General features: G+C 42.7%; 1 protein-coding gene across 1 annotated transcript; it reads right to left on the minus strand.

Annotated features, from left to right (window-relative positions):
• Positions 1-18,332: 18,332 nt before the first annotated feature.
• LOC139917671 (uncharacterized) lies at positions 18,333-24,689 on the minus strand. The gene is made up of 5 exons (XM_078282816.1): positions 24,059-24,689; positions 19,862-20,128; positions 19,648-19,712; positions 19,403-19,548; positions 18,333-19,118 (listed from the first exon to the last, which is right to left on the minus strand). Exons 1-5 carry the CDS (start codon positions 24,542-24,544, stop codon positions 18,829-18,831), a joined length of 1,254 nt encoding a protein of 417 aa, XP_078138942.1. The 5' UTR covers positions 24,545-24,689; the 3' UTR covers positions 18,333-18,828.

Below are 24,689 nucleotides of genomic sequence, written 5' to 3' on the forward strand. Positions count from 1 at the left end.
TCATCATCTTGTGGTGGATCAGTTGATGCTGTAGTTATGGCATTGGTGGTGGAGGGGATGGTTGTGGTTATCAGTGCACCGGCTGCAACAGTATTAGAAACTCCAGTAGGGGCTGTTGTCGAAGCGCTGGTTGGAGATGATTCTTTTGTTGTTGCTGCTGAAATCTGGAAGTAGACAAACAGTGCAAAGTAAGAAGGTCCCCTGGATTTCTGCAATTTCACACATTGTTTTTTTTCTTGTTTTTATGTTTTGGGTTGTTGTTTGTTTCTTATGTTTCCTGTTTTTTTCATGTCATTGCGTTTTTTTCTTTTAGTCTGTTGCATGAACTGTCAAATCAATTATTTAAGATTAATAGCCAGTGATATTCAATGTGCACACCAAGTGTTGACATAATGGATTGATACACTACTGCAATACACTTTATCACCATCCATGAAATTTCCAACATTATTTTAGGATATGAGTGATGATCTTGCATGATGTTTTTCTCTCCTGAGATTATGAATTAAATCTTAAAGGAGACCTTGTAAAGAGGCAGTGAATACTGAGACAAACTAAGGAAAATGTGTATATTAACACATTTTTAATGTGAAGTTTTTGTATGGTCAAAAACAAGTGTTTGAAAAATGGTTTTGAACAGTAATTTAATAAGTGCTTTAGAGCAATACAGAATGAGGACATTTTAGAAATGAAATTCATGATCATTTCATTCTGTATCATAGGTCTGCATTTTTGTTTTTGTTAGAAACGTTTTATTTCCTTTGCCAAAAATCTAGAGGACAAATAATTAAAGTTTGCTGTAAAAATCTGCAGTTGGACAGGTACTTTTAAATCATGTACTTACCAATACTGTTGATGATGCTGTTGTACTTGTTGGTAGAGCTGTTGTACTTGTTGGTGCAACTGCTGTGGTTGTGGTAGCTGTTGTAGTTTGGGCAGTTTTGGTGGTTGCAGTTGTACTTGTTGGTTGTGCTGTTGAAGTTGTGGGAGCTCTTGTTGTAGTCTGTGCAGTTGTGGTGGTAGGAGGAACTGTTGTAGTAGTTGATTGTGATGTTGTAGTTGTTGGTGTTGCTGTTGTAGTTGTTGGAGCAGCTTTTGTGGTGGTTGGAGGAGCTATTGTAGTTGTAGGGGCTGCTGTTGGAGTGGTTGGTGCCGCTGTGGTAGTAGTGGGAGGAGCTGTTGTAGTTGTTGGTGTTGCTGTTGTGGTCGTTCCAGGAGCTGCTGTAGTTGTTGGAGCAGCTGTTGTGGTGGTTGGAGGAGCTGTTGTAGTTGTTGGTGCCGCTGTGGTAGTTGTTGGAGGAGCTGTGGTTTTTGTTGGAGGAGCTGTTGTAGTGGTTGGTGCCGCTGTGGTAGTAGTGGGAGGAGATGTTGTAGTTGTTGGTGCTGCTGTTGTGGTCGTTGCAGGAGCTGTTGTAGTTATTCTTTCCGCTGTGATAGTTGTTGGAGGAGCTGTTGTAGTTGTTGGGGCTGCTGATGTAGTTGTTGGAGCAACTTTGGTTGTAATGGGAGGAGCTGTTGTAGTTGTTGGTGTTGCTATTGTAGTTGTTGGAGCAGCTGTTGTAGTTGTTGGAGCAGCTATTTTGGTGGTTGGTGGAGCTGTTGTAGTTGTTGGGGCTGCTTTTGTAGTGGTTGGTGCCGCTGTGGTAGTAGTGGGAGGAGCTGTTGTAGTTGTTGGAGCAGCTGTTGTGGTGGTTGGAGGAGCTGTTGTAGTTGTCGGCGCCACTGTTATGGTTGTTGGAGGAACTGTTGTAGTTGTTGGTGCTGCTGTGGTAGTTGTTGGAGGGGCTGTGGTTGTTGTTGGAGGAGCTGTTGTAGTGGTTGATGCCGCTGTGGTAGTAGTGGGAGGAGATGTTGTAGTTGTTGGTGCTGCTGTTGTAGTTGTTGGAGCAGCTGTTGTAGTTGTTGGAGCAGTTGTTGTAGTTGTTGGTGCTGCTGTTGTAGTTGTTGGTGCTGCTGTGGTAGTTGTTGGTGCCGCTGTGGTAGTAGTAGTGGCAGGAGATGTTGTAGTTGTTGGTGCTGCTGTTGTAGTTGTTGGAGCAGCTGTTGTAGTTGTTGGAGCAGCTGTTGTGGTGGTTGGAGGAGCTGTTGTAGTTGTTGGAGCAGCTGTCATAGTTGTTGGTGCTGCTGTTGTAGTTGTTGGTGATGCTGTGGTAGTTGTTGGTGCCGCTGTGGTAGTAGTAGTGGCAGGAGATGTTGTAGTTGTTGGTGCTGCTGTTGTAGTTGTTGGAGCAGCTGTTGTAGTTGTTGGAGCAGCTGTTGTGGTGGTTGGAGGAGCTGTTGTAGTTGTTGGAGCAGCTGTCATAGTTGTTGGTGCTGCTGTTGTAGTTGTTGGTGATGCTGTGGTAGTTGTTGGAGGAGCTGTGGTTGTTGTTGGAGGAGCTGTTGTAGTGGTTTTTGCCGCTGTGGTAGTAGTGGGAGGAGATGTTGTAGTTGTTGGTGCTGCTGTTGTAGTTGTTGGAGCAGCTGTTGTAATTTTTGGAGCAGCTGTTGTGGTGGCTGGAGGAGCTGTTGTAGTTGTTGGCACCACTGTTGTGGTGGTTGGAGGAGCTGTTGTAGTTGTTGGTGCCGCTGTGGTAGTAGTGGCAGGAGCTCTTGTAGTTGTTTGTGCTGCTGTGATAGTTGTTGGAGGAGCTGTTGTAGTTGTTGCAGGAGCTGTTGTAGTTGTTGGAGCTGCTGTTGTAGTTGTTGGAGCAGCTGTTGTGGTGGTTGGAGTAGCTGTTGTAGTTGTTGGGTCTGCTGTTTTAGTGGTTGGTGCCGCTGTAGTAGTAGTGGGACGAGCTGTTGTCGTTGGAGCTATGGTTGTGGTGGTTGGAGGAGCTGTTGTAGTTGTTGGTGCCGCTGTGGTAGTTGTTGGAGGGGCTGTCGCAGTTGTTGGAGCTGCTGTTGTAGTTGTTGGTGCTGCTGTGGTCGTTGTTGGAGGAGCTGTTGTAGTTTTTGGTTTTGCTGTTGTAGTTGTTGGAGCAGCTGTTGTAGTTGTTAGAGCAGCTGTTGTGGTGGTTGGAGGAGCTGTTGTAGTTGTAGGGGCTGCTGTTGTAGTGGTTGGTGCCGCTGTGGTAGTAGTGGGAGGAGCTGTTGTAGTTGTTGGAGCAGCTGTTGTGGTGGTTGGAGGAGCTGTTGTAGTTGTTGGCACCACTGCCGTGGTGGTTGGAGGAGCTGTTGTAGTTATTCTTGCCGCTGTGATAGTTGTTGGAGGAGCTGTTGTAGTTGTTGGTGCTGCTGTTGTAGTTGTTGGAGCAGCTGTTGTAGTAGTTGGAGCAGCTGTTGTGGTGGTTGGAGGAGCTGTTGTAGTTGTTGGCACCACTGTTGTGGTGGTTGGAGGAGCTGTTGTAGTTGTTGGTGCCGCTGTTGTAGTTGTTGGAGCAGCTGTTGTGGTAGTTGGAGTAGCTGTTGTAGTTGTTGGAACAGCTGTTGTAGTTGTTGGGTCTGCTGTTGTAGTGGTTGGTGCCGCTGTGGTAGTAGTGGGAGGAGCTGTTGTCGTTGGAGCCATGGTTGTGTTGGTTGGAGTAGCTGTTGTAGTTGTTGGGGCTGCTGTTGTAGTTGTTTGTGTTGCTGTGGTTGTTGTAGGAGGAGCTGTTGTAGTTGTTGGGGCTGCTGTTGTCGTGGTTGGTGCCGCTGTGGTAGTAGTGGGAGGAGCTGTTGTAGTGGTTGGTGTTGCTGTTGTGGTCATTCCAGGAGTTGTTGTAGTTGTTGGAGCAGCTGTTGTGGTGGCTGGAGGAGCTGTTGTAGTTGTTGGAGCAGCTGTTGTGGTGGTTGGAGTAGCTGTTGTAGTTGTTGGGTCTGCTGTTTTAGTGGTTGGTGCCGCTGTAGTAGTAGTGGGACGAGCTGTTGTCGTTGGAGCTATGGTTGTGGTGGTTGGAGGAGCTGTTGTAGTTGTTGGTGCCGCTGTGGTAGTTGTTGGAGGGGCTGTCGCAGTTGTTGGAGCTGCTGTTGTAGTTGTTGGTGCTGCTGTGGTCGTTGTTGGAGGAGCTGTTGTAGTTTTTGGTTTTGTTGTTGTAGTTGTTGGAGCAGCTGTTGTAGTTGTTAGAGCAGCTGTTGTGGTGGTTGGAGGAGCTGTTGTAGTTGTAGGGGCTGCTGTTGTAGTGGTTGGTGCCGCTGTGGTAGTAGTGGGAGGAGCTGTTGTAGTTGTTGGAGCAGCTGTTGTGGTGGTTGGAGGAGCTGTTGTAGTTGTTGGCACCACTGCCGTGGTGGTTGGAGGAGCTGTTGTAGTTATTCTTGCCGCTGTGATAGTTGTTGGAGGAGCTGTTGTAGTTGTTGGTGCTGCTGTTGTAGTTGTTGGAGCAGCTGTTGTAGTAGTTGGAGCAGCTGTTGTGGTGGTTGGAGGAGCTGTTGTAGTTGTTGGCACCACTGTTGTGGTGGTTGGAGGAGCTGTTGTAGTTGTTGGTGCTGCTGTTGTAGTTGTTGGAGCAGCTGTTGTGGTGGTTGGAGTAGCTGTTGTAGTTGTTGGAACAGCTGTTGTAGTTGTTGGGTCTGCTGTTGTAGTGGTTGGTGCCGCTGTGGTAGTAGTGGGAGGAGCTGTTGTCGTTGGAGCCATGGTTGTGGTGGTTGGAGTAGCTGTTGTAGTTGTTGGGGCTGCTGTTGTAGTTGTTTGTGTTGCTGTGGTTGTTGTAGGAGGAGCTGTTGTAGTTGTTGGGGCTGCTGTTGTCGTGGTTGGTGCCGCTGTGGTAGTAGTGGGAGGAGCTGTTGTAGTGGTTGGTGTTGCTGTTGTGGTCATTCCAGGAGTTGTTGTAGTTGTTGGAGCAGCTGTTGTGGTGGCTGGAGGAGCTGTTGTAGTTGTTGGCGCCACTGTTGTGGTGGTTGGAGGAGCTGTTGTAGTTATTGGTGCTGCTGTGGTAGTTGTTGGAGGAGCTGTGGTTGTTGTTGGAGGAGCTGTTGTAGTGGTTGGTGCCGCTGTAGTAGTAGTGGGAGGAGATGTTGTAGTTGTTGGTGCTGCTGTTGTGGTCGTTGCAGGAGCTGTTGTAGTTATTCTTGCCGCTGTGATAGTTGTTGGAGGAGCTGTTGTAATTGTTGGGGCTGCTGTTGTAGTTGTTGGAGCAGCTGTGGTTGTAGTGGGAGGAGCTGTTGTAGTTGTTGGTGTTGCTATTGTAGTTGTTGGAGCAGCTGTTGTAGTTGTTGCAGCAGCTATTGTTGTGGTTGGAGGAGCTGTTGTAGTTGTTGGGGCTGCTTTTGTAGTGGTTGGTGCCGCTGTGGTAGTAGTGGGAAGAGCTGTTGTAGTTGCTGGTGCTGCTGTTGTGGTCGTTCCAGGAGCTGTCGTAGTTGTTGGAGCAGCTGTTGTGGTGGTTTGAGGAGCTGTTGTAGTTGTTGGTGCCGCTGTGGTAGTTGTTGGAGGGGCTGTCGCAGTTGTTGGAGCTGCTGTTGTAGTTGTTGGTGCTGCTGTGGTCGTTGTTGGAGGAGCTGTTGTAGTTTTTGGTTTTGCTGTTGTAGTTGTTGGAGCAGCTGTTGTGGTGGTTGGAGGAGCTGTTGGAGTTGTAGGGGCTGCTGTTGTAGTGGTTGGTGCCGCTGTGGTAGTAGTGGGAGGAGCTGTTGTAGTTGATGGAGGAGCTGTCGTAGTTGTTGGGGCTGCTGTTGTAGTTGTTGGTGCTGCTGTGGTTGTTGTTGGAGGAGCTGTTGTAGTTTTTGGTTTTGCTGTTTTAGTTGTTGGAGCAACTGTTGTGGTGGTTGGAGGAGCTGTTGTAGTTGTTGGCACCACTGTCGTGGTGGTTGGAGGAGCTGTTGTAGTTATTCTTGCCGCTGTGATAGTTGTTGGAGGAGCTGTTGTAGTTGTTGGTGCTGCTGTTGTAGTTGTTGGAGCAGCTGTTGTAGTAGTTGGAGCAGCTGTTGTGGTGGTTGGAGGAGCTGTTGTAGTTGTTGGCACCACTGTTGTGGTGGTTGGAGGAGCTGTTGTAGTTGTTGGTGCAGCTGTGGCAGTTGTTGTAGAAGCTGTTGTAGTTGTTGGGGCTGCTGTTGTAGTGGTTAGTGCCGCTGTGGTAGTAGTGGCAGGAGCTGTTGTAGTTGTTTGTGCTGCTGTGATAGTTGTTGGAGGCGCTGGTGTAGTTGTTGCAGGAGTTGTTGTAGTTATTGGAGCAGCTGTTGTAGTTGTTGGAGCACCTGTTGTGGTTGTTGGAGTAGCTGTTGTAGTTGTTGGGGCTGCTGTTGTAGTCGTTGGTGCCGCTGTGGTAGTAGTGGGAGGAGCTGTTGTTGTTGGAGCCATGGTTGTGGTGGTTGGAGGAGTTGTTGTAGTTGTTGGGGCTGCTGTTGTAGTTGTTGGGGTTGCTGTGGTTGTTGTTGGAGGAGCTGTTGTAGTTGTTGGGGCTGCTGTTGTAGTGGTTGGTGTCCCTGTGGTAGTAGTGGGAGGAGCTGTTTTAGTGGTTGGTGTTGCTGTTGTAGTCATTCCTGGAGCTGGTGTAGTTGTTGGAGCAGCTGTTGTGGTGGTTGGAGGAGCTGTTGTAGTTGTTGGTGCAACTGTTGTGGTGGTTGGAGGAGCTGTTGTAGTTGTTGGGGCTGCTGTTGTAGTTGTTGGTGCTGCTGTGGTAGTTGTTGGAGGAGCTGTGGTTGTTGTTGGAGGAGCTGTTGTAGTGGTTGGTGCCGCTGTGGTAGTAGTGGGAGGAGATGTTGTATTTGTTGGTGTTGCTGTTGTGGTCGTTGCAGGAGCTGTTGTAGTTATTCTTGCCGCTGTGATAGTTGCTGGAGGAGCTGTTGTAGTTGTTGGAGTAGCTGTGGTTGTAGTGGGAGGAGCTGTTGTAGTTGTTGGTGTTGCTATTGTAGTTGTTGGAGCAGCTGTTGTAGTTGTTGGAGCAGCTGTTGTGGTGGTTGTAGGAGCTGTTGTAGTTGTTGGGGCTGCTGTTGTAGTGGTTGGTGCCGCTGTGGTAGTAGTGGGAGGAGCTGTTGTATTTGTTGGTGCTGCTGTTGTGGTCGTTCCAGGAGTTGTTGTAGTTGTTGGAGCACCTGTTGTGGTGGTTGGAGGAGCTGTTGTAATTGTTGGTGCCGCTGTGGTAGTTGTTGGAGGGGCCATCGTAGTTGTTGGGGCTGCTGTTGTAGTTGTTGGTGCTGCTGTGGTTGTTGTTGGAGGAGCTGTTGTAGTTGTTGGTGTTGCTGTTGTAGTTGTTGGAGCTGCTGTTGTAGTTGTTGGAGCAGCTGTTGTGGTGGTTGGAGGAGCTATTGTAGTTGTAGGGGCTGCTGTTGTAGTGGTTGGAGGAGCTGTCGTAGTTGTTGGTGCTGCTGTGGTAGTTGTTGGAGGGGCTGTCGTAGTTGTTTGGGCTGCTGTTGTAGTTGTTGGTGCTGCTGTGGTATTTGTTGGAGGTGCTGTGGTTGTTGTTGGAGGAGCTGTTGTACTGGTTGGTGCCGCTGTGGTAGTAGTGGGAGGAGATGGTGTAGTTGTTGGTGCTGCTGTTGTAGTTGTTGGAGCAGCTGTTGTAGTTGTTGGAGCAGCTGTTGTGGTGGTTGGAGGAGCTGTTGTAGTTGTTGGCAGCACTGTGGTGGTGGTTGGAGGAGCTGTTGTAGTTATTCTTGCCGCTGTGATAGTTGTTGGAGGAGCTGTTGTAGTTGTTGGTGCTGATGTTGTAGTTGTTGGAGCAGCTGTTGTAGTAGTTGGAGCAGCTGTTGTGGTGGTTGGAGGAGCTGTTGTAGTTGTTGGCACCACTGTTGTGGTGGTTGGAGGAGCTGTTGTAGTTGTTGGTGCCGCTGTGGTAGTTGTTGGAGGGGCTGTCGCAGTTGTTGGAGCTGCTGTTGTAGTTGTTGGTGCTGCTGTGGTCGTTGTTGGAGGAGCTGTTGTAGTTTTTGGTTTTGCTGTTGTAGTTGTTGGAGCAGCTGTTGTAGTTGTTAGAGCAGCTGTTGTGGTGGTTGGAGGAGCTGTTGTAGTTGTAGGGGCTGCTGTTGTAGTGGTTGGTGCCGCTGTGGTAGTAGTGGGAGGAGCTGTTGTAGTTGTTGGAGGGGCTGTCGTAGTTGTTGGGGCTGCTGTTGTAGTTGTTGGTGCTGCTGTGGTTGTTGTTGGAGGAGCTGTTGTAGTTTTTGGTTTTGCTGTTTTAGTTGTTGGAGCAGCTGTTGTGGTGGTTGGAGGAGCTGTTGTAGTTGTTGGCACCACTGTCGTGGTGGTTGGAGGAGCTGTTGTAGTTATTCTTGCCGCTGTGATAGTTGTTGGAGGAGCTGTTGTAGTTGTTGGTGCTGCTGTTGTAGTTGTTGGAGCAGCTGTTGTAGTAGTTGGAGCAGCTGTTGTGGTGGTTGGAGGAGCTGTTGTAGTTGTTGGCACCACTGTTGTGGTGGTTGGAGGAGCTGTTGTAGTTGTTGGTGCAGCTGTGGCAGTTGTTGTAGAAGCTGTTGTAGTTGTTGGGGCTGCTGTTGTAGTGGTTAGTGCCGCTGTGGTAGTAGTGGCAGGAGCTGTTGTTGTTGTTTGTGCTGCTGTGATAGTTGTTGGAGGCGCTGGTGTAGTTGTTGCAGGAGTTGTTGTAGTTGTTGGAGCAGCTGTTGTAGTTGTTGGAGCAGCTGTTGTGGTTGTTGGAGTAGCTGTTGTAGTTGTTGGGGCTGCTGTTGTAGTCGTTGGTGCCGCTGTGGTAGTAGTGGGAGGAGCTGTTGTTGTTGGAGCCATGGTTGTGGTGGTTGGAGGAGTTGTTGTAGTTGTTGGGGCTGCTGTTGTAGTTGTTGGGGTTGCTGTGGTTGTTGTTGGAGGAGCTGTTGTAGTTGTTGGGGCTGCTGTTGTAGTGGTTGGTGCCCCTGTGGTAGTAGTGGGAGGAGCTGTTTTAGTGGTTGGTGTTGCTGTTGTAGTCATTCCTGGAGCTGGTGTAGTTGTTGGAGCAGCTGTTGTGGTGGTTGGAGGAGCTGTTGTAGTTGTTGGTGCAACTGTTGTGGTGGTTGGAGGAGCTGTTGTAGTTGTTGGTGCCGCTGTTATAGTTGTTGGAGGGGCTGTGGTAGTTGTTGGAGGAGCTGTGGTTGTTGTTGGAGGAGCTGTTGTAGTGGTTGGTGCCGCTGTGGTAGTAGTGGGAGGAGATGTTGTATTTGTTGGTGCTGCTGTTGTGGTCGTTGCAGGAGCTGTTGTAGTTATTCTTGCCGCTGTGATAGTTGCTGGAGGAGCTGTTGTAGTTGTTGGAGCAGCTGTTGTAGTTTTTGGAGCAGCTGTTGTGGTGGTTGTAGGAGCTGTTGTAGTTGTTGGGGCTGCTGTTGTAGTGGTTGGTGCCGCTGTGGTAGTAGTGGGAGGAGCTGTTGTATTTGTTGGTGCTGCTGTTGTGGTCGTTCCAGGAGTTGTTGTAGTTGTTGGAGCAGCTGTTGTGGTGGTTGGAGGAGCTGTTGTAGTTGTTGGTGCCGCTGTGGTAGTTGTTGGAGGGGCCATCGTAGTTGTTGGGGCTGCTGTTGTAGTTGTTGGTGCTGCTGTGGTTGTTGTTGGAGGAGCTGTTGTAGTTGTTGGTGTTGCTGTTGTAGTTGTTGGAGCAGCTGTTGTAGTTGTTGGAGCAGCTGTTGTGGTGGTTGGAGGAGCTATTGTTGTTGTTGGTGCTGCTGTGGTAGTTGTTGGAGGGGCTGTCGTAGTTGTTTGGGCTGCTGTTGTAGTTGTTGGTGCTGCTGTGGTATTTGTTGGAGGTGCTGTGGTTGTTGTTGGAGGAGCTGTTGTACTGGTTGGTGCTGCTGTGGTAGTAGTGGGAGGAGATGGTGTAGTTGGTGCTGCTGTTGTAGTTGTTGGAGCAGCTGTTGTAGTTGTTGGAGCAGCTGTTGTGGTGGTTGGAGGAGTTGTTGTAGTTGTTGGCATCACTGTGGTGGTGGTTGGAGGAGCTGTTGTAGTTATTCTTGCCGCTGTGATAGTTGTTGGAGGAGCTGTTGTAGTTGTTGGTGCTGCTGTTGTAGTTGTTGGAGCAGCTGTTGTAGTAGTTGGAGCAGCTGTTGTGGTGGTTGGAGGAGCTGTTGTAGTTGTTGGCACCACTGTTGTGGTGGTTGGAGGAGCTGTTGTAGTTGTTGGTGCCGCTGTGGCAGTTGTTGTAGAAGCTGTTGTCGTTGTTGGGGCTGCTGTTGTAGTGGTTAATGCCGCTCTGGTAGTAGTGGCAGATGCTCTTGTAGTTGTTTGTGCTGCTGTGATAGTTGATGGAGGGGCTGTTGTAGTTGTTGCATGAGCTGTTGTAGTTGTTGGAGCAGCTGTTGTAGTTGTTGGTGCAGCTGTTGCGGTGGTTGGAGTAGCTGTTGTAGTTGTTGGGGCTGCTGTTGTAGTGGTTGGTGCCGCTGTGGTAGTAGTGGGAGGTGCTGTTGTCGTTGGAGCCATGGTTGTGGTGGTTGGAGGAGCTGTTGTAGTTGTTGGGGCTGCTGTTGTAGTTGTTGGTGTCGCTGTGGTAGTAGTGGGAGGAGCTGTTGCAGTTGTTGGTGTTGCTTTTGTAGTTGTTGGAGCAGCTGTTGTAGTTGTTGCAGCAGCTGTTGTGGTGGTTGGAGGAGCTGTTGTAGTTGTTGGGGCTGCTGTTGTAGTGGTTGGTGCCGCTGTGGTAGTAGTGGGAGGAGCCGTTGTAGTTGTTGGTGTTGCTGTTGTGGTCGTTCCAGGAGCTGCTGTAGTTGTTGGAGCAGCTGTTGTGGTGGTTGGAGGAGCTGTTGTAGTTGTTGGTGCCACTGTGGAAGTTGTTGGAGGAGCTGTGGTTGTTGTTGGAGGAGCTGTTGTAGTGGTTGGTGCCGCTGTTGTAGTAGTGGGAGGAGATGTTGTAGTTGTTGGTGTAGATGTTGTAGTTGTTGGTGCTGCTGTTGTAGTTGTTGGAGCAGCTGTTGTAGTGGTTCGAGCAGCTGTTGTGGTGGTTGGAGGAGCAGCTGTTGTGGTGGTTGGAGGAGCTGTTGTAGTTGTTGGCACCACTGTGGTGGTGGTTGCAGGAGCTGTTGTATTTATTCTTGCCGCTGTGATAGTTGTTGGAGGAGCTGTTGTAGTTGTTGGTGCTGCTGTTGTAGTTGTTGGAGCAGCTGTTGTAGTAGTTGGAGCAGCTGTTGTGGTGGTCGGAGGAACTGTTGTAGTTGTAAGAACTGCTGTTGTAGTGTGGGCAATTGTGGTGGTAGGAGGAACTGTTGTAATTGTTGGTTGTGCTTCTGTAGATGTTGGTGCAACTGTTGTTTTAGAACCTGCTGTAGTTATAATATGGGCAATTGTGGTGGTTGGAGGAGTAGTTGTGGTTTTTGGTGCTGCGGTTGTTGATGCTGCAGCTGTGTTTGTAGTTGCCGTTGTATATTTTATGGTTTTTGGCAGAGCTGTTATACAAGGAAAAGAAAGAATACATATTACTTTTGACTGAAAGTTGTTGTAGACATACAGTATATTTGTTTACTTTTTCAAAATCATTTTTCCACTCCCTCCAAAGATAGCACATTAATGCAACTAATAAAAGTCTTATCATAAAAGAATATTCCATGGTTATAAACAATCATGTTGTCATTTGTAAAATGCCAACTATGAAAAAAATAGTATAGTATTGTATGAAAAATAATATTATAAATAATGTTCACATTTGTAAGAGTTGTCACTAAAACTAAAGGTGACATGATGCATGACAAGGACACTAACCTGCACTAATACTGTCGGGGATGACATTGAGGAATGCAACTGATGTATTGATTGCCATTTGGAGAGATTCTGCTGCATTGGTGGTTGTTGGAACCACTGTCTGGTTGTTAAAGATCACATTGGTTTCCACCTTAACAGAGCCAGGGCTAATGAGAGAAATGTTGGTCAGTTTGGAATATTTTGGGAGCAATCATGAATCTCTGAAACATCATAAACATTTCTGAAAGTGTGTGAGTATTACTTACCTAAAACGTATCACAATGCATCTCCTGAAAGTCAGTGGATATAGAGTGCTGAATGCTGTATTGCACTAAAGAATGGGAAAATATGAATGTAGATTAGTTTGTTTAATGTCTCTAAATGTTATTGTCATGTAAATTAAGTCAATGTAAATTACATATAAATCCATTTTACATCCGTTTTATCTCAAAAGAGGAAATGAGTAGTATGTTACCTCTGTTGTAACTTTATTAGCCAGCGCTATGTATTCTGGGGACTGTGAGTCGTTGTATGCTTGGATGAAAACACGGTCAATATTAAACAGTAGAATCAGGAAGCTCTCATCATCTTGTGGTGGATCAGTTGATGCTGTAGTTATGGCATTGGTGGTGGAGGGGATGGTTGTGGTTATCAGTGCACCGGCTGCAGCAGTATTAGAAACTCCAGTAGGGGCTGTTGTCGAAGCGCTGGTTGGAGATGATTCTTTTGTTGTTGCTGCTGAAATCTGGAAGTAGACAAACGGTGCAAAGTAAGAAGGTCCCCTGGATTTCTGCAATTTCACACATTGTTTTTTTTCTTGTTTTTATGTTTTGGGTTGTTGTTTGTTTCTTATGTTTCCTGTTTTTTTCATGTCATTGCGTTTTTTTCTTTTAGTCTGTTGCATGAACTGTCAAATCAATTATTTAAGATTAATAGCCAGTGATATTCAATGTGCACACCAAGTGTTGACATAATGGATTGATACACTACTGCAATACACTTTATCACCAACCATGAAATTTCCAACATTATTTTAGGATATGAGTGATGATCTTGCATGATGTTTTTCTCTCCTGAGATTATGAATTAAATCTTAAAGGAGACCTTGTAAAGAGGCAGTGAATACTGAGAAAAACTAAGGAAAATGTGTATATTAACACATTTTTAATGTGAAGTTTTTGTATGGTCAAAAACAAGTGTTTGAAAAATGGTTTTGAACAGTAATTTAATAAGTGCTTTAGAGCAATACAGAATGAGGACATTTTAGAAATGAAATTCATGATCATTTCATTCTGTATCATAGGTCTGCATTTTTGTTTTTGTTAGAAACGTTTTATTTCCTTTGCCAAAAATCTAGAGGACAAATAATTAAAGTTTGCTGTAAAAATCTGCAGTTGGACAGGTACTTTTAAATCATGTACTTACCAATACTGTTGATGATACTGTTGTACTTGTTGGTAGAGCTGTTGTACTTGTTGGTGCAACTGCTGTGGTTGTGGTAGCTGTTGTAGTTTGGGCAGTTTTGGTGGTTGCAGCTGCAGTTGTACTTGTTGGTTGTGCTGTTGAAGTTGTGGGAGCTCTTGTTGTAGTCTGTGCAGTTGTGGTGGTAGGAGGAACTGTTGTAGTAGTTGATTGTGATGTTGTAGTTGTTGGCACCACTGTGGTGGTTGTTGGAGGAGCTGTTGTAGTTATTCTTGCCGCTGTGATAGTTGTTGGAGGAGCTGTTATAGTTGTTGGTGCCGCTGTTGTAGTTGTTGGAGCAGCTGTTGTAGTAGTTGGAGCAGCTGTTGTGGTGGTTGGTGGAGCTGTTGTAGTTGTTGGTGCCACTGTGGTAGTTGTTGGAGGGGCTGTCGTTGTTGTTGGGGCTGCTGTTGTAGTTGTTGGTGCTGCTGTGGTAGTTGTGGGAGCTGCTGTTGTAGTTTTAATAGTTGTGATAGTTGGAGGAGTAGGTGTAGTTGTCAGCAAAACTACTGCTGTTGTAGTTTTAATAGTTGTGATAGTTGGAGGAGTAGGTGTAGTTGTTGATGCGGCTGCTGTTGTACTTTGGGCAGTTGTGGTGGTCAGAGGAACAGTTGTAGTTGTTGATTGTGCTGTTTTAGATGTTGAAGGAGCTGTTGTAGTTGTTGGTACAGCTGTGTTGGGAGGTACTGTTGTAGTTTTAATAGTTGTGGTGGTTGGAGGAGTAGGTGTAGTTCTTGGTGCTGCTGATGTAGATGTTGGAGGAGGTGTTGTAGTTGGAGCAGCTGCTGTTGTAGTTGTTGGTGCTGCTGTGGTAGTGGTTGGTGCCGCTGTGGTAGTAGTGGGAGGAGATGTTGTAGTTGTTGGTGCTGCTGTTGTGGTCGTTGCAGGAGCTGTTGTAGTTATTCTTGCCGCTGTGATAGTTGTTGGAGGAGCTGTTGTAGTAGTGGGAGGAGATGTTGTAGTTATTGGTGCTGCTGTTGTAGTTGTTGGTGCTGCTGTGGTTGTTGTTGGAGGATCTGTTGTAGTTGTTGGTGTTGCTGTTGTAGTTGTTGGAGCAGCTGTTGCAGTTGTTGGAGCAGCAGTTGTGGTGGTTGGAGCAGCTGTTGTGGTGGTTGGAGGAGCTGTTGTAGTTGTAGGGGCTGCTGTTGTAGTGGTTGGTGCTGCTGTGGTTGTAGTGGAAGGAGCTGTTGTAGTTGTTGGTGTTGCTGTTATGGTCGTTCCAGGAGCTGTTGTAGTTGTTGGATCAGCTGTTGTGGTGGTTGGAGGAGCTGTTGTAGTTGTTGGTGCCGCTGTGGTAGTTGTTGTAGGAGCTGTTGTAGTTGTTGGTGTTGCTGTTGTAGTTGTTGGAGCAGCAGTTGGAGTTGTTGGTGCTGCTATTGTAGTTGTTGGTGCTTTTGTTGTTGTGGGAGCTGCTGTTGTAGTTTCAACAGTTGTTGTGGTTGGATGAGTAGATGTAGTAGTTGGTGCTGCTGTTGTAGATGCTGGAGGAGCTGTTGTAGTTGTTGGTGCTGCTGCTGTTGTACTTTGGGCAGTTGTGGTGTTGGGAGGAGCAGTTGTAGTTGATGGTGCTGCTGTTGTAGTTGTTGGTGGAGGTGTTGTAGTTGTTGGTGTGGCGGCAGTTGTGGTGGTAGCAGCTGCAGTTGTAGTTGTTGGTTGTGCTGTTGTAGTTGTGGGAGCTACTGTTGTAGAATACGCAGTTGTGGTGGTAGGAGGAACTGTTGTTGGTGGTGGAGCTGTTGTAGTTGTTGGAAGAGCTGCTGCAGTTGTTGGTGTGACTGCTATTGTTGTGGTAGCTGTTGTAGTATGGGCAGTTGTGGTAGCAGCTGCAGTAGTAGTTGTTGGTTGTGCTGTTGTAGTCGGAGGAGCTGATGCAATCGTTGGTGCTGCTGTTGCAGTTGTTTGTGCTTTTGTCATTGTTGAATGAGCTGTTGTAGTTATTGGTGCAGCTGTGGTGGGTGCTGCTGTTGTAGTTTGGGCAGTTGTTCTGCTTGAAGGAGCAATTGTTGTTGTTGGTTGTGCTATTGTAGTCGATATAGGACCTGATGTAGTTGTTTTTGCTGCTGTTGTAGATGTTGGGGGAGCTGTTGTAGTTGTTGATTGTGCTGTTGTAGTTGTGTGAGGGGCTGTTGTAGACTGAGTAGTTGTGGTGGTAGGAGGAACTGTTGTAGTTGTTGGTGCTTCCGATGTAGTTGTTGGTGTGGCTGCTGTTGTGGTAGCTGTTGAAGTTGGGGCAGTTGTGGTGGTTGCAGTTGTAGTTGTTGGTTGTGCTGTTGTACTTGTGGGAGCTGCTGTTGTAGTGTGGACCGTTGTGGTGGTAAGAAGAACTGTTGTAGTTGTTGATTGTGCTGTTGTAGTTGTTGGAGGAGCTGTTGTAGTTGTTGGTTTGGCTGCTATTGTTGTAGGTGATCTTGTAGATATGGTGTCAGCACCATTAGTTGTGCTCTTAAATGAGATTCAGGTATAAACAGAAAAAATAAAAAATGTTATTAACAACATAAGTTCATAGAATGACACTTATATCTCAATCTATATATTTAACCAATGGGATAATTTTTTTTTGTTTTTTTACTTTTACAATCAACTTTTAACAAAGTATTTTAGCTGTTGAAATAAATTAGCATTGTTTTGTTTTTTAGTTATTTCTGTCTTTTTTTCCCCACTTGTTTACATACCAAGCATTGTTTCAATAATGATAAAATAAAATTATAGTTTTTCAAATATATTATTAGATTTATTTCAGTTCATTTTATTTCATTATTACTTAATTTAAGTCAGGTTTATATTGTTTAACACTTTATTTAGCACTTAAAATTGTAGATGTATTTTGACCAAAAATAGTATTCTTACCTTAGTAGAAGATCATTTGACATTGCCACTTCACATTTCGAACACATTGTCCATACAGTTTTGAAGTTGTGATTATGAGGCATTCTAAATTTTGTAGCAGTGTTAGATGAAAATGGGTTCATCCCTAAATCTTTTTTAATTAGTGTTTTTTGGAAGGGACAGTTTTTTAGCAATGCGGTATTAAAAAAAATAAAGTTCTCCATTTTTTTCCTCAGCCTAACATTTGTCATCTAAGAACTATTCCTACTACACTTGTTGGCACTATATATAAACTTACACAAGAGGTCACATATGTACTGCGCAAGCACGCACACGTGTTCCTTTAAAAATGTAAAAAACTATAATGACAATAAAGGCAAAAAACTTTTTGCCTTTATTGGTCAAGTCACAGTAGAGACAGACAGGAGAGATTTGGAGAGAGGGGGGGATGACATGTGACAAAGTATGCCCCTTAGATCAAGGTGCCCCTTTCCACACTGAGTTAAATTAATTATAGTTATGTAGTGGCGAAAAACATGCAACTGTCTACAACCAAATTCTTGGAACTTCAGGCATTGAAGGTTTATACAGTGCTTTAAGAAAGTATTCACCCCCCTTGACTTTTTCTGTGGTGTTGCATTCTGAATTTTTTTTAATGCAAATATTTATCTTTGTTTTAAAATGTTGATGTGAATGACAAAAGTAAAGATAGATAGACATGCAGATATAGATTTAGATGCAGATAGACCATTTTTAGCTCTCTATATTTAGCTTTTTACCACCTCTAAAAATATAAGAAAGCCAAATAATGGGGAGACAGGTGAAGACCTCACCTGAAAAAAGAAAATGAATCCTCACTTGATTTGATTTTTGTTAGAATCCTCACCAGAGCCTTTGAGAATGTTCCTTTTTCACAGGAATATTATATGCCTGTGTTTTGAAAAATTCAAATGACCTTTCCAGTCTGTCACTGTCAGTGGTGTTAGACTATGCAGCAGTGGTCAGTCAATGGAGAACAACGTCTTACCTAAGCTTGCATTGAAAATAAGTCAGTTTCGAATCATTTTTAATAATAGTCGTTAATATTTTATGGCTCTAGATTGTTTGCCAGTGCATTATCTCTATGAAAAAGATACTTTTGCCACAAACCCCTTACTTCAGTCTATGGGGGGCAGGTTGAAATGGCTCCATTAGCTCATGCTACATGTGTATGTTGCACAAAAGGGCATTTTTTGTAAAGGAACTGTGGATCAATGAATTGCTGCACGTTTGATTATTGTTGTGTATTGTAGTGGTTTTCTGCTGTAACTACCTAAGATGCTGTTCTCTCAGGTCTCTTGTTCAAATGTTTTACCACATCTAAACTGATACAGTATTTTGACACGTACTTCCATACAGTGATTTTGGTTTTGTCAAATAATATCTGCATATGTGTATATTGGTGCCCACTACTGATTATAACAGACTGTAGTAACAGTGTACTTGGATGGTTATCCAGAGAGATCTTATTACTTTAGGCAACACTGTGTAAAGCAGTCTCATTTGTCTAGGTGTGTACCATAATCATAAAAATTTTATAGGTATCTACACCTGCTAAGGAGCAAATGTCATTCACCAAATACCCCACTAGTTCTGCTGCAGGGAGATGTTCCAGCAGTAAGACAGTTCCTGGTGCAGCACTGGACATGGAGGCTTACCCACTATTAAACAAGAAGGAGCTGAAAACTGAACTCTAATTTATAGCAATGATGACTTCAAGAACTGCAAAGGTGCAGTGGCACTGTACCAGTTATTCATGTACCAGTTATTCATGGCAACTTTTTCATAGCGCCTTTTGTACTTTTGCCCTGGAAAAGTAAGACTTTAATTATTATTACTTCAATTCAATTACAAAGGGCTGAGTTCAAGCATTTATACATCAGGGTTTCGTTCAATTCACCCCAGTTCAATCAAATTAGGAAGGGGACATCATTCAATTATTGAAAATAATTTGATATAACAGGACTATCCTATCAAAACTGCTAACAAATGGATGTGAATGAAAAGTTGTGAGTAATTTTAATATTTTGCATTTCACACCAAATCAAATCTTTGTACAGAAATGAAGACCATTTGCGATAATTCAATAATATTTCTAATTAATTTATACATGTTTTGGAATGATTTTATTTTACCCCTGGAGGGGGTTCTGTTTTGTTCTGTATTTATTATTATTATTGTCATTATTATTATTATCATTATAACATTGTCCTTTGAGAGGAGCAGTGAATATTGAGAGAACATGAGGAAATGGAACTTCTATTAACATCGTTGTAAATAGGAATTTGGGTTTTATGTGGTCAAAAACAAGTATATTTTTAAAAACATTTATATGTGTAATGAGCAGTTTTCTCCCAGAGGGATATGTAATGAAGAAATTTTAAAAATCAAACCCAGAACATAAAACCCATTGCCACAACAATATGTTCATGAAGGGACATTTTATTGTTCTCTCATTATAATTACTTCTTTAAAAGGAAAAGACATATAAAACTATAATGTTCACACATAGTTATCTGTCTTTTATCAATTGTTCAGGAATATATTTTTACGTGAAACCAAACCATTAAAATGTTGTTGAAAGGTTTTAATCAAACAGTAGCCTATCAAGTTAAAAATCATGGCTTTTTTTTTTACATTAGATATAGATCAAACTAAAAAATTTGCCATTAGGAAAATACAACAAAACATTTAACACGTGCAAAGGAACCAATAATGATAAGGAAGGTGCAATTAATATACAATACAGAGACTCATTTGTGTTATGATTTCAGCTACTAGTTACTAATTGAACAATATAATAAATTAAGATACAGATTCTGACATTATGATTTGTTGCAAAATAGAATAAATTACTGTATAGTGTTTAAGTTGAAAATGGTATGTTTACTTGTGCTATAGAAATAAGTGGATGTTCTATTAACATTATTTATATGTGATTTTAATGAATTATTAATTATACCCAAATCTTGAAATACATCTTTTCAATGATGTTGATTACAGTTGATTGTCTGCTTTCAATATCCCTAATTTTTAGTCCAATCCTAGAGAAGCCATTGCCAGTCTGTTACAAAGCAAGCAAGAGAAATAAGCAATAAAGTGACCACATTAAGTGGTCTGCTTAATGTCATAGCTCTGCTGGTGGTAGGTGACGTCACAGTTGTTGTCTGTGTTACCGTTGTTGGTGTTGGTGATGTTGTTGTATCTATAGTTGTAGTTGTCGGTGTTACTGTTGTTGCAGCAACAGTTGTCGTTGCTGTTAATACTGTTGTTGTTGTTGGTGCTGCAGCTGTAGTTGTAGTTGCTGTTGTATTTGTTGTGGTAATTGGCAGAACTGTTATAAAAAGTAAAACGAAAAACACATATAACATGAAACATAACTGAAAGTCTTTATACATGTACAGTATATTTGTTTACTTTTTCAAAATAATTTTTTCACTCCCACCAAATCATGATAGCACATTAAAGCAGCTATTCAATTTCAATCAAAAAAAAATATTCCATGGTTATAAACAATAGTATAGTATCGTATGAAAAATAATGTTACAAATAATATTCACAATTATAAGAGTTTTCAATGACACTAAAGGTGACATGATGCATGACAAGGACACTAACCTGCACTAATACTGTTGGGGATGACACTGAGGAACACAATTGATGTATCGATTGCCATTTGGAGAGATTCTGCTGCATCGGTGGTTGTTGGAACCACTGTCTGGTTCTTAAAGATCAAATTGGTTTCCACCTTAACAGAGCCAGGGCTAATGAGAGAAATGTTGGTCAGTTTGGAATATTTTGGGAGCAATCATGAATCTCTGAAACATCATAAACATTTCTGAAAGTGTGTGAGTATTACTTACCTAAAACGTATCACAATGCATCTCCTGAAAGTCAACGGATATAGAATACGGAACCCTCTGTTGCACTAAAGAATGGGAAAATGTTGATTAGTTTCTTTAATGTCAATGAATTTCATGTCATGTAAATTAAGGTAATGTAAATTATATATGTAAATACATTTAAAATTTGTTTTATCTCACAAGAGGACATTTGAATAAATGAGTAGTATTTTACCTCTGCTGTAACATTATTAGCCAGCGCTATGTATTCTGGGGACTGTGGGTCGTTGAATGCTTCGATGAAAACACGGTCAATATCAAACAGCAGAATCAGGAAGCCCTCATCTTCTTGTGGGGGATCAGTTGATGCTGTAGTTCCGGCGCTGGTAGTGGCAGGGATGGTTGTGGTTATCAGTGCACTGGCTGCAGCAGTAATAGAAACTGCAGTAGGGGCTAAAGTTGTCGAAGCTGGAGATGATTCTGTTGTTGCTGCTGCTGAAATCTGAAAGTGGACAAATAGTGCAAAGTATAGAAGGTCCCCTGGATTTCTAAGACTACAGACGTTGTTTTTTCCCCAAGAAAAATAAGTCTTAAATGGGATTATGTTCAGCGTATCATCAAGTAAAAGAATCATGTAGAATTTCACACATAATCTGACAGAATTTTCACAGTTTCTCAGTTTCTGAAAACAACTGAATCCATCAATTTTCTCTGATTATTTTACAAGTGTGCTAGTGCTTTTTAGGTGCACAGGGGGTATGCATTATTGGAGTGGGATAGAGCAACAATAAATATAAGCATGCTTATATTTACTGTGTGAGTGGAAATATAAGCATGCTTATATTTACTGCATAACTGCATTGACTTTTTCTCTGAAAGCAATACAGAATGAGGGAATTTAAAAAATCTAATTAGTGATTATTTCATTCTGTATCACAGGTGTGGATTTTTGTTTTTGTTGGAAAGTTTTATTTCCTTCGACAGAAATTAAAGATTTTTGTACAAATCCCTGGTTGATCACATACTTCCAAATCATTTACTTACCACACAAGAGCAAAAGTGTTGATTGTCTTCAAAAAGACTCCAAAGCTTAATCAGCAATAATTAAACAAATGACAGGAATGCTGACTAATCATGTTTTTTTTATTTGCATTTCCTTTTTGGAAACTTGGGATCTGTAGAAAGATTTTATGGTAGCATGGTGTAGAAAAAACACATATCTTTCAATTTGGTACTGTGTAAGAACTTATTTAGATATTAAAATGAAAAAAGTAATACTTATATAGTTTGTCAAATATGACTTCTTGTCTTACCTATTTTAGAAATGTAGTTGAAGATGACCTAAGAGATGTTTTTTTGTTTATAATTTAATTGGTGTTTGAACAGTGGAAAATGTGGCACACAATGGCACAGCACTTAAACATGGGGTTGGTAAATGGGGGTGGGGTGGGAAAGCGTGTACCTTCGTATCAATTGTTTTACTCATTTCAGTGCAATAAATAAATTAAAAAAACTATTTTGCCGCCTTTTGCTTTTTGCTTTTGGGTTGACATCACAGAAAAGGAATGAGCGATGTGCTTTTTCTGTTTTGCTTTTAGTTTGTCAATACAAAAAAACAGTAGGCCTATGTGTTTTCTGAGGTGTGGACAGGGCAGACTCTGACTTCCAGACAGGATGGACCTCAATTTTGTAAAGTGTTTGTGTTCGTCCGTTTGTACCAAGTTGTTAAACGGTAATTAATTATCTTTCTTCCTGCCCAAACAGAGCTTGGCAGAGACAAGGGCGGCAATGAAACTTGACAGCCCTAGGAGTAACGTTAAAGCTGCGCTATAGTAGTAGTTTAATCTTCACAGCTTGCTTTTTAATGTAGCTAAATTTAAAAATATAGCCTATTTGAGAGACCACAGTTACATCAGAATAATGTCATTTTTTTTTTATTTCTCCAGTGCTCTGAATACAATTCAGCCTCATCTACAATCATGTGCACTTGGATGTGTCCCCCCAGTTTATTAAGTGGATTATTAGTTATCTTAGTTATCTCTAACTACAGTATGCCAGACTGAATCAGTGCAATTCAGATGTGTATTTACTAACCTACAGCCTCAAGAAACAGTTCCATCCCCATTCATTTTCACTTTTTGCACCTCTGATTACAGAGATTAACAGGAATTAGCCATTGACAGAAGTTTTCTAATGCTGCTGCCCTAGCCAGCTGTAACTGGTGAGAATGACTCAATGTACCAAAAAGCAACAGATTTTTTGTTGTATTCTCTGTGTATTGCGTTGGGCCATGATGACAAAGTACTTTAACCTGGGATTAAAAAAGCATTAGCACTGCCATGAATCTTAACTTGAATTTCAAATGTTCTTTTTCAATAAAATCCTGTTTACAGTATAGACTTGAGGCAACAGCGGGGTGTTGCTATGGCCATACAGCACCCAGTATACAGGCAAAGCAATGTAATTCTCTTTATAAAGTTGTGGAATTATTAAATAGGGCCATATTATTTAGGCTAATTAAAGTAAACAGTAGACCCATGTGGGCCTACATAAAAGAAATGTGTACTCATGAGTCAAGGTAAACAGTCTACAGTACAATTAAAAATATATATATACCGTGGACATAGCCTTCAGTAAATGTACCCTATTAATTTGTATAATTTAGGACTATGAACATATTATCTACTGTATATATTTGGATGTTGTTTCTAATTTTTCTTAGAAACAACAAAAAGATAGTCCAACTACACAAAGTCAAGTCACTGGCTCACTGCTTTAACTGACAGATCTCTGCAAACAAAGACTATAACATTCTGTGACAGATAAACAAGAGTAAAGAAAATCTACCTAGTCCCATACATTACTGTTTAAACAACTTTGTGTTCTCTGGTTTCTCCTATTGACCTTGACTTGCTAAATTGTGGTTTCCACTCAGTTACTTGTCATTCTCATGTCCTCCAGAAAAGTGAAAATAAGTTAAATATTATTTTTATAGACCCTGTATCAACACAATGGAATTAATCTTAAATATCCTACAAATGAAGACATCACTGACCATGAAGCTTCAATGTAATTTATACAGTGTTGGTTAAAAATAATGTGAATCAAGCCATCGTTGTCTTCATCCTAATCTATTCCAATTTGTTGTGCTTGGCTTGCTGCCTTGACGTCTGGTCGTTATGTAACGACCACTAGTTTGTTACCTGTCTATTAGCTAGCTAGTTGACGTTAGAAAGCAAGCTGTGAAGCTTAAAAAAAAACTATACCGTAGCTTATTCAAACCTACGGGCTGTCAGGTTTAATTGCTTCCCTCATCTTTGCCACACTGTTTGGACCAGAAAAAAGAGGTTGTTTGGGGCAACCCGGTGGCTCACCGAGTAGAGCGCGTACCATAAGGCTCAGTCCTTCCCGCGACCAGGGTTCGAGGGTCCGCGGTCATTTGCTGCTCTCTCTTTCCCATACCCTCCTGTCTCTTTCTAACACTGTCTCTGTCAATAAAGCATAAAATGCCTAAAAAAAAAAAAGATGTCGTTACCGTAACAACTGGTTCAGACTGGCAAACACTAATGCTTTTACTCTAAAATTGAGGTCCGTCCGGGAGTCAGAGCCTGTCCTGTCCACACCTCCGTAATACTTATTTATTTTCTGGATTGACAAACTAAAAGCAAAAAGTGTAGTAGTGGCGCCGTCGTGGGTGGCAGCCTGTCACAGCAGCTCCCACTTTTCTTCTCTACGTTTCCATTTTTCTCTATATTGTAGCTACCTTTTCGCTCTTTTTGCACTACTTTTGATCTCTATTGTCTCTATTGTTATATATTATGTTCATTACCTTTATTCTATGTTTGTAGCTATTTACTTTATTTCTTTATTACCTTGTAGTTGACATGCTTTACTTCTTTGGCATTGTCCGTCAATTGCATGCTGTGGCACCTGAATTTCCCCAGGGCGATCAGTAAAATCTTATCTTATCTTATCTTATCTTATCTTGTCTTGTCTTGTCTTGAAAGGAAAAATGCACATCTCTCTTTTCGTTTTCTGAGGTGTCAACTCAAATGCAAAAGCAAAAAGGCAGTGAAGTCGTTCTTTCATTTATTGCACTTAAATAAGTAAAACGATTGATACGAAGGTACACGCATTGGTGGGGGTGGATTGAGGAATTCAAACATCATAATGTCTGGGAATGGAAGTCATTGGTGGCAAATCCTTGACGTAATTTCTATTAAAGTATCAGTATCAGGGGGTGTTCAAAAAAGGAAATTGGAATTGCTCGTTTTATGGCTTTGACAAAAAAGTGTTAAAAAAATGTTTAAAAAAAATACTTAATTAAAAATATTAATTGTGCATGAATACATATTTTAATGATAAAACCAAACTATTAAAAGGTTGTACAAAAAATGGGATGAAAAATCATAATGCTATGACTATGACTTACCATTGTGCTGCTACTGAATGTAGACATAGGTAGGGTAGTTGATGGTGCTGCCGATGTAGTTGTCAGAGATGCTGTGGTAGCTGTTGAAAGAGCAGATGGACTTGTAAGTGGTGCTGTTGGTGTTGTTAGAGCTGCTGTTGTAGTTGTTGCAGGGTCAGCTGTAGTTGGTGCTGCTGTTGTAGTTGTAGAAGTTGCTGTTGCTGTAGTCAGGGCAGTTGTGGTTGGAACTGTAGTTGTTGGAGCTACTGTTGTAGTGGTGAAACCTGCTGTTGCAGATGTTGGTGCAACTGTTGTAGGAGCTGCTGTAATTGTAGTTTGAACAGTTGTGGTACGAGAAGCAGTTGTAGTCATTGGCTGTGCTGTTGTAGTTGTTGCAGCTGTTGTAGTAGTTGTCAGAGCTGCTGTTGTAGTCTGAAAAGTTGTAGTGGAAGGAGAAACAGTTGTAGTTGTTGGTGGTGCTGTGGTACTTGTTGGTATGGTTGCCATTGTGGCAGCTGCTGTTGTGAACAGGGCAATTGTGGTGGTAGGAGGAACTGTTGTCGTTGTTGACTGTGCTGTTGTCGTTGTTGACGGAGCTGTTGTAGTTGTTGGTGCAGCTGTGGTGGGTGCTGCTGTTGTAGTTTGGGCAGTT

Source organism: Centroberyx gerrardi, chromosome 3, assembly GCF_048128805.1.
Source record: "Centroberyx gerrardi isolate f3 chromosome 3, fCenGer3.hap1.cur.20231027, whole genome shotgun sequence".
NCBI lineage: Eukaryota > Metazoa > Chordata > Actinopteri > Beryciformes > Berycidae > Centroberyx > Centroberyx gerrardi.

Excerpts from the sequence above, each read along its gene's own strand:
- LOC139917671 (XM_078282816.1), bottom strand. The coding sequence starts at position 24,544 with ATGGCAACCATACCAACAAGTACCACAGCACCACCAACAACTACAACT. Across the intron at positions 20,129-24,058 it reads CATTCAGTAGCAGCACAATG|ATTTCAGCAGCAGCAACAAC; the intron begins GTAAGTCATAGT and ends GTCCACTTTCAG. Across the intron at positions 19,119-19,402 it reads CCCCAACAGTATTAGTGCAG|TTCTGCCAATTACCACAACA; the intron begins GTTAGTGTCCTT and ends TTTTTATAACAG.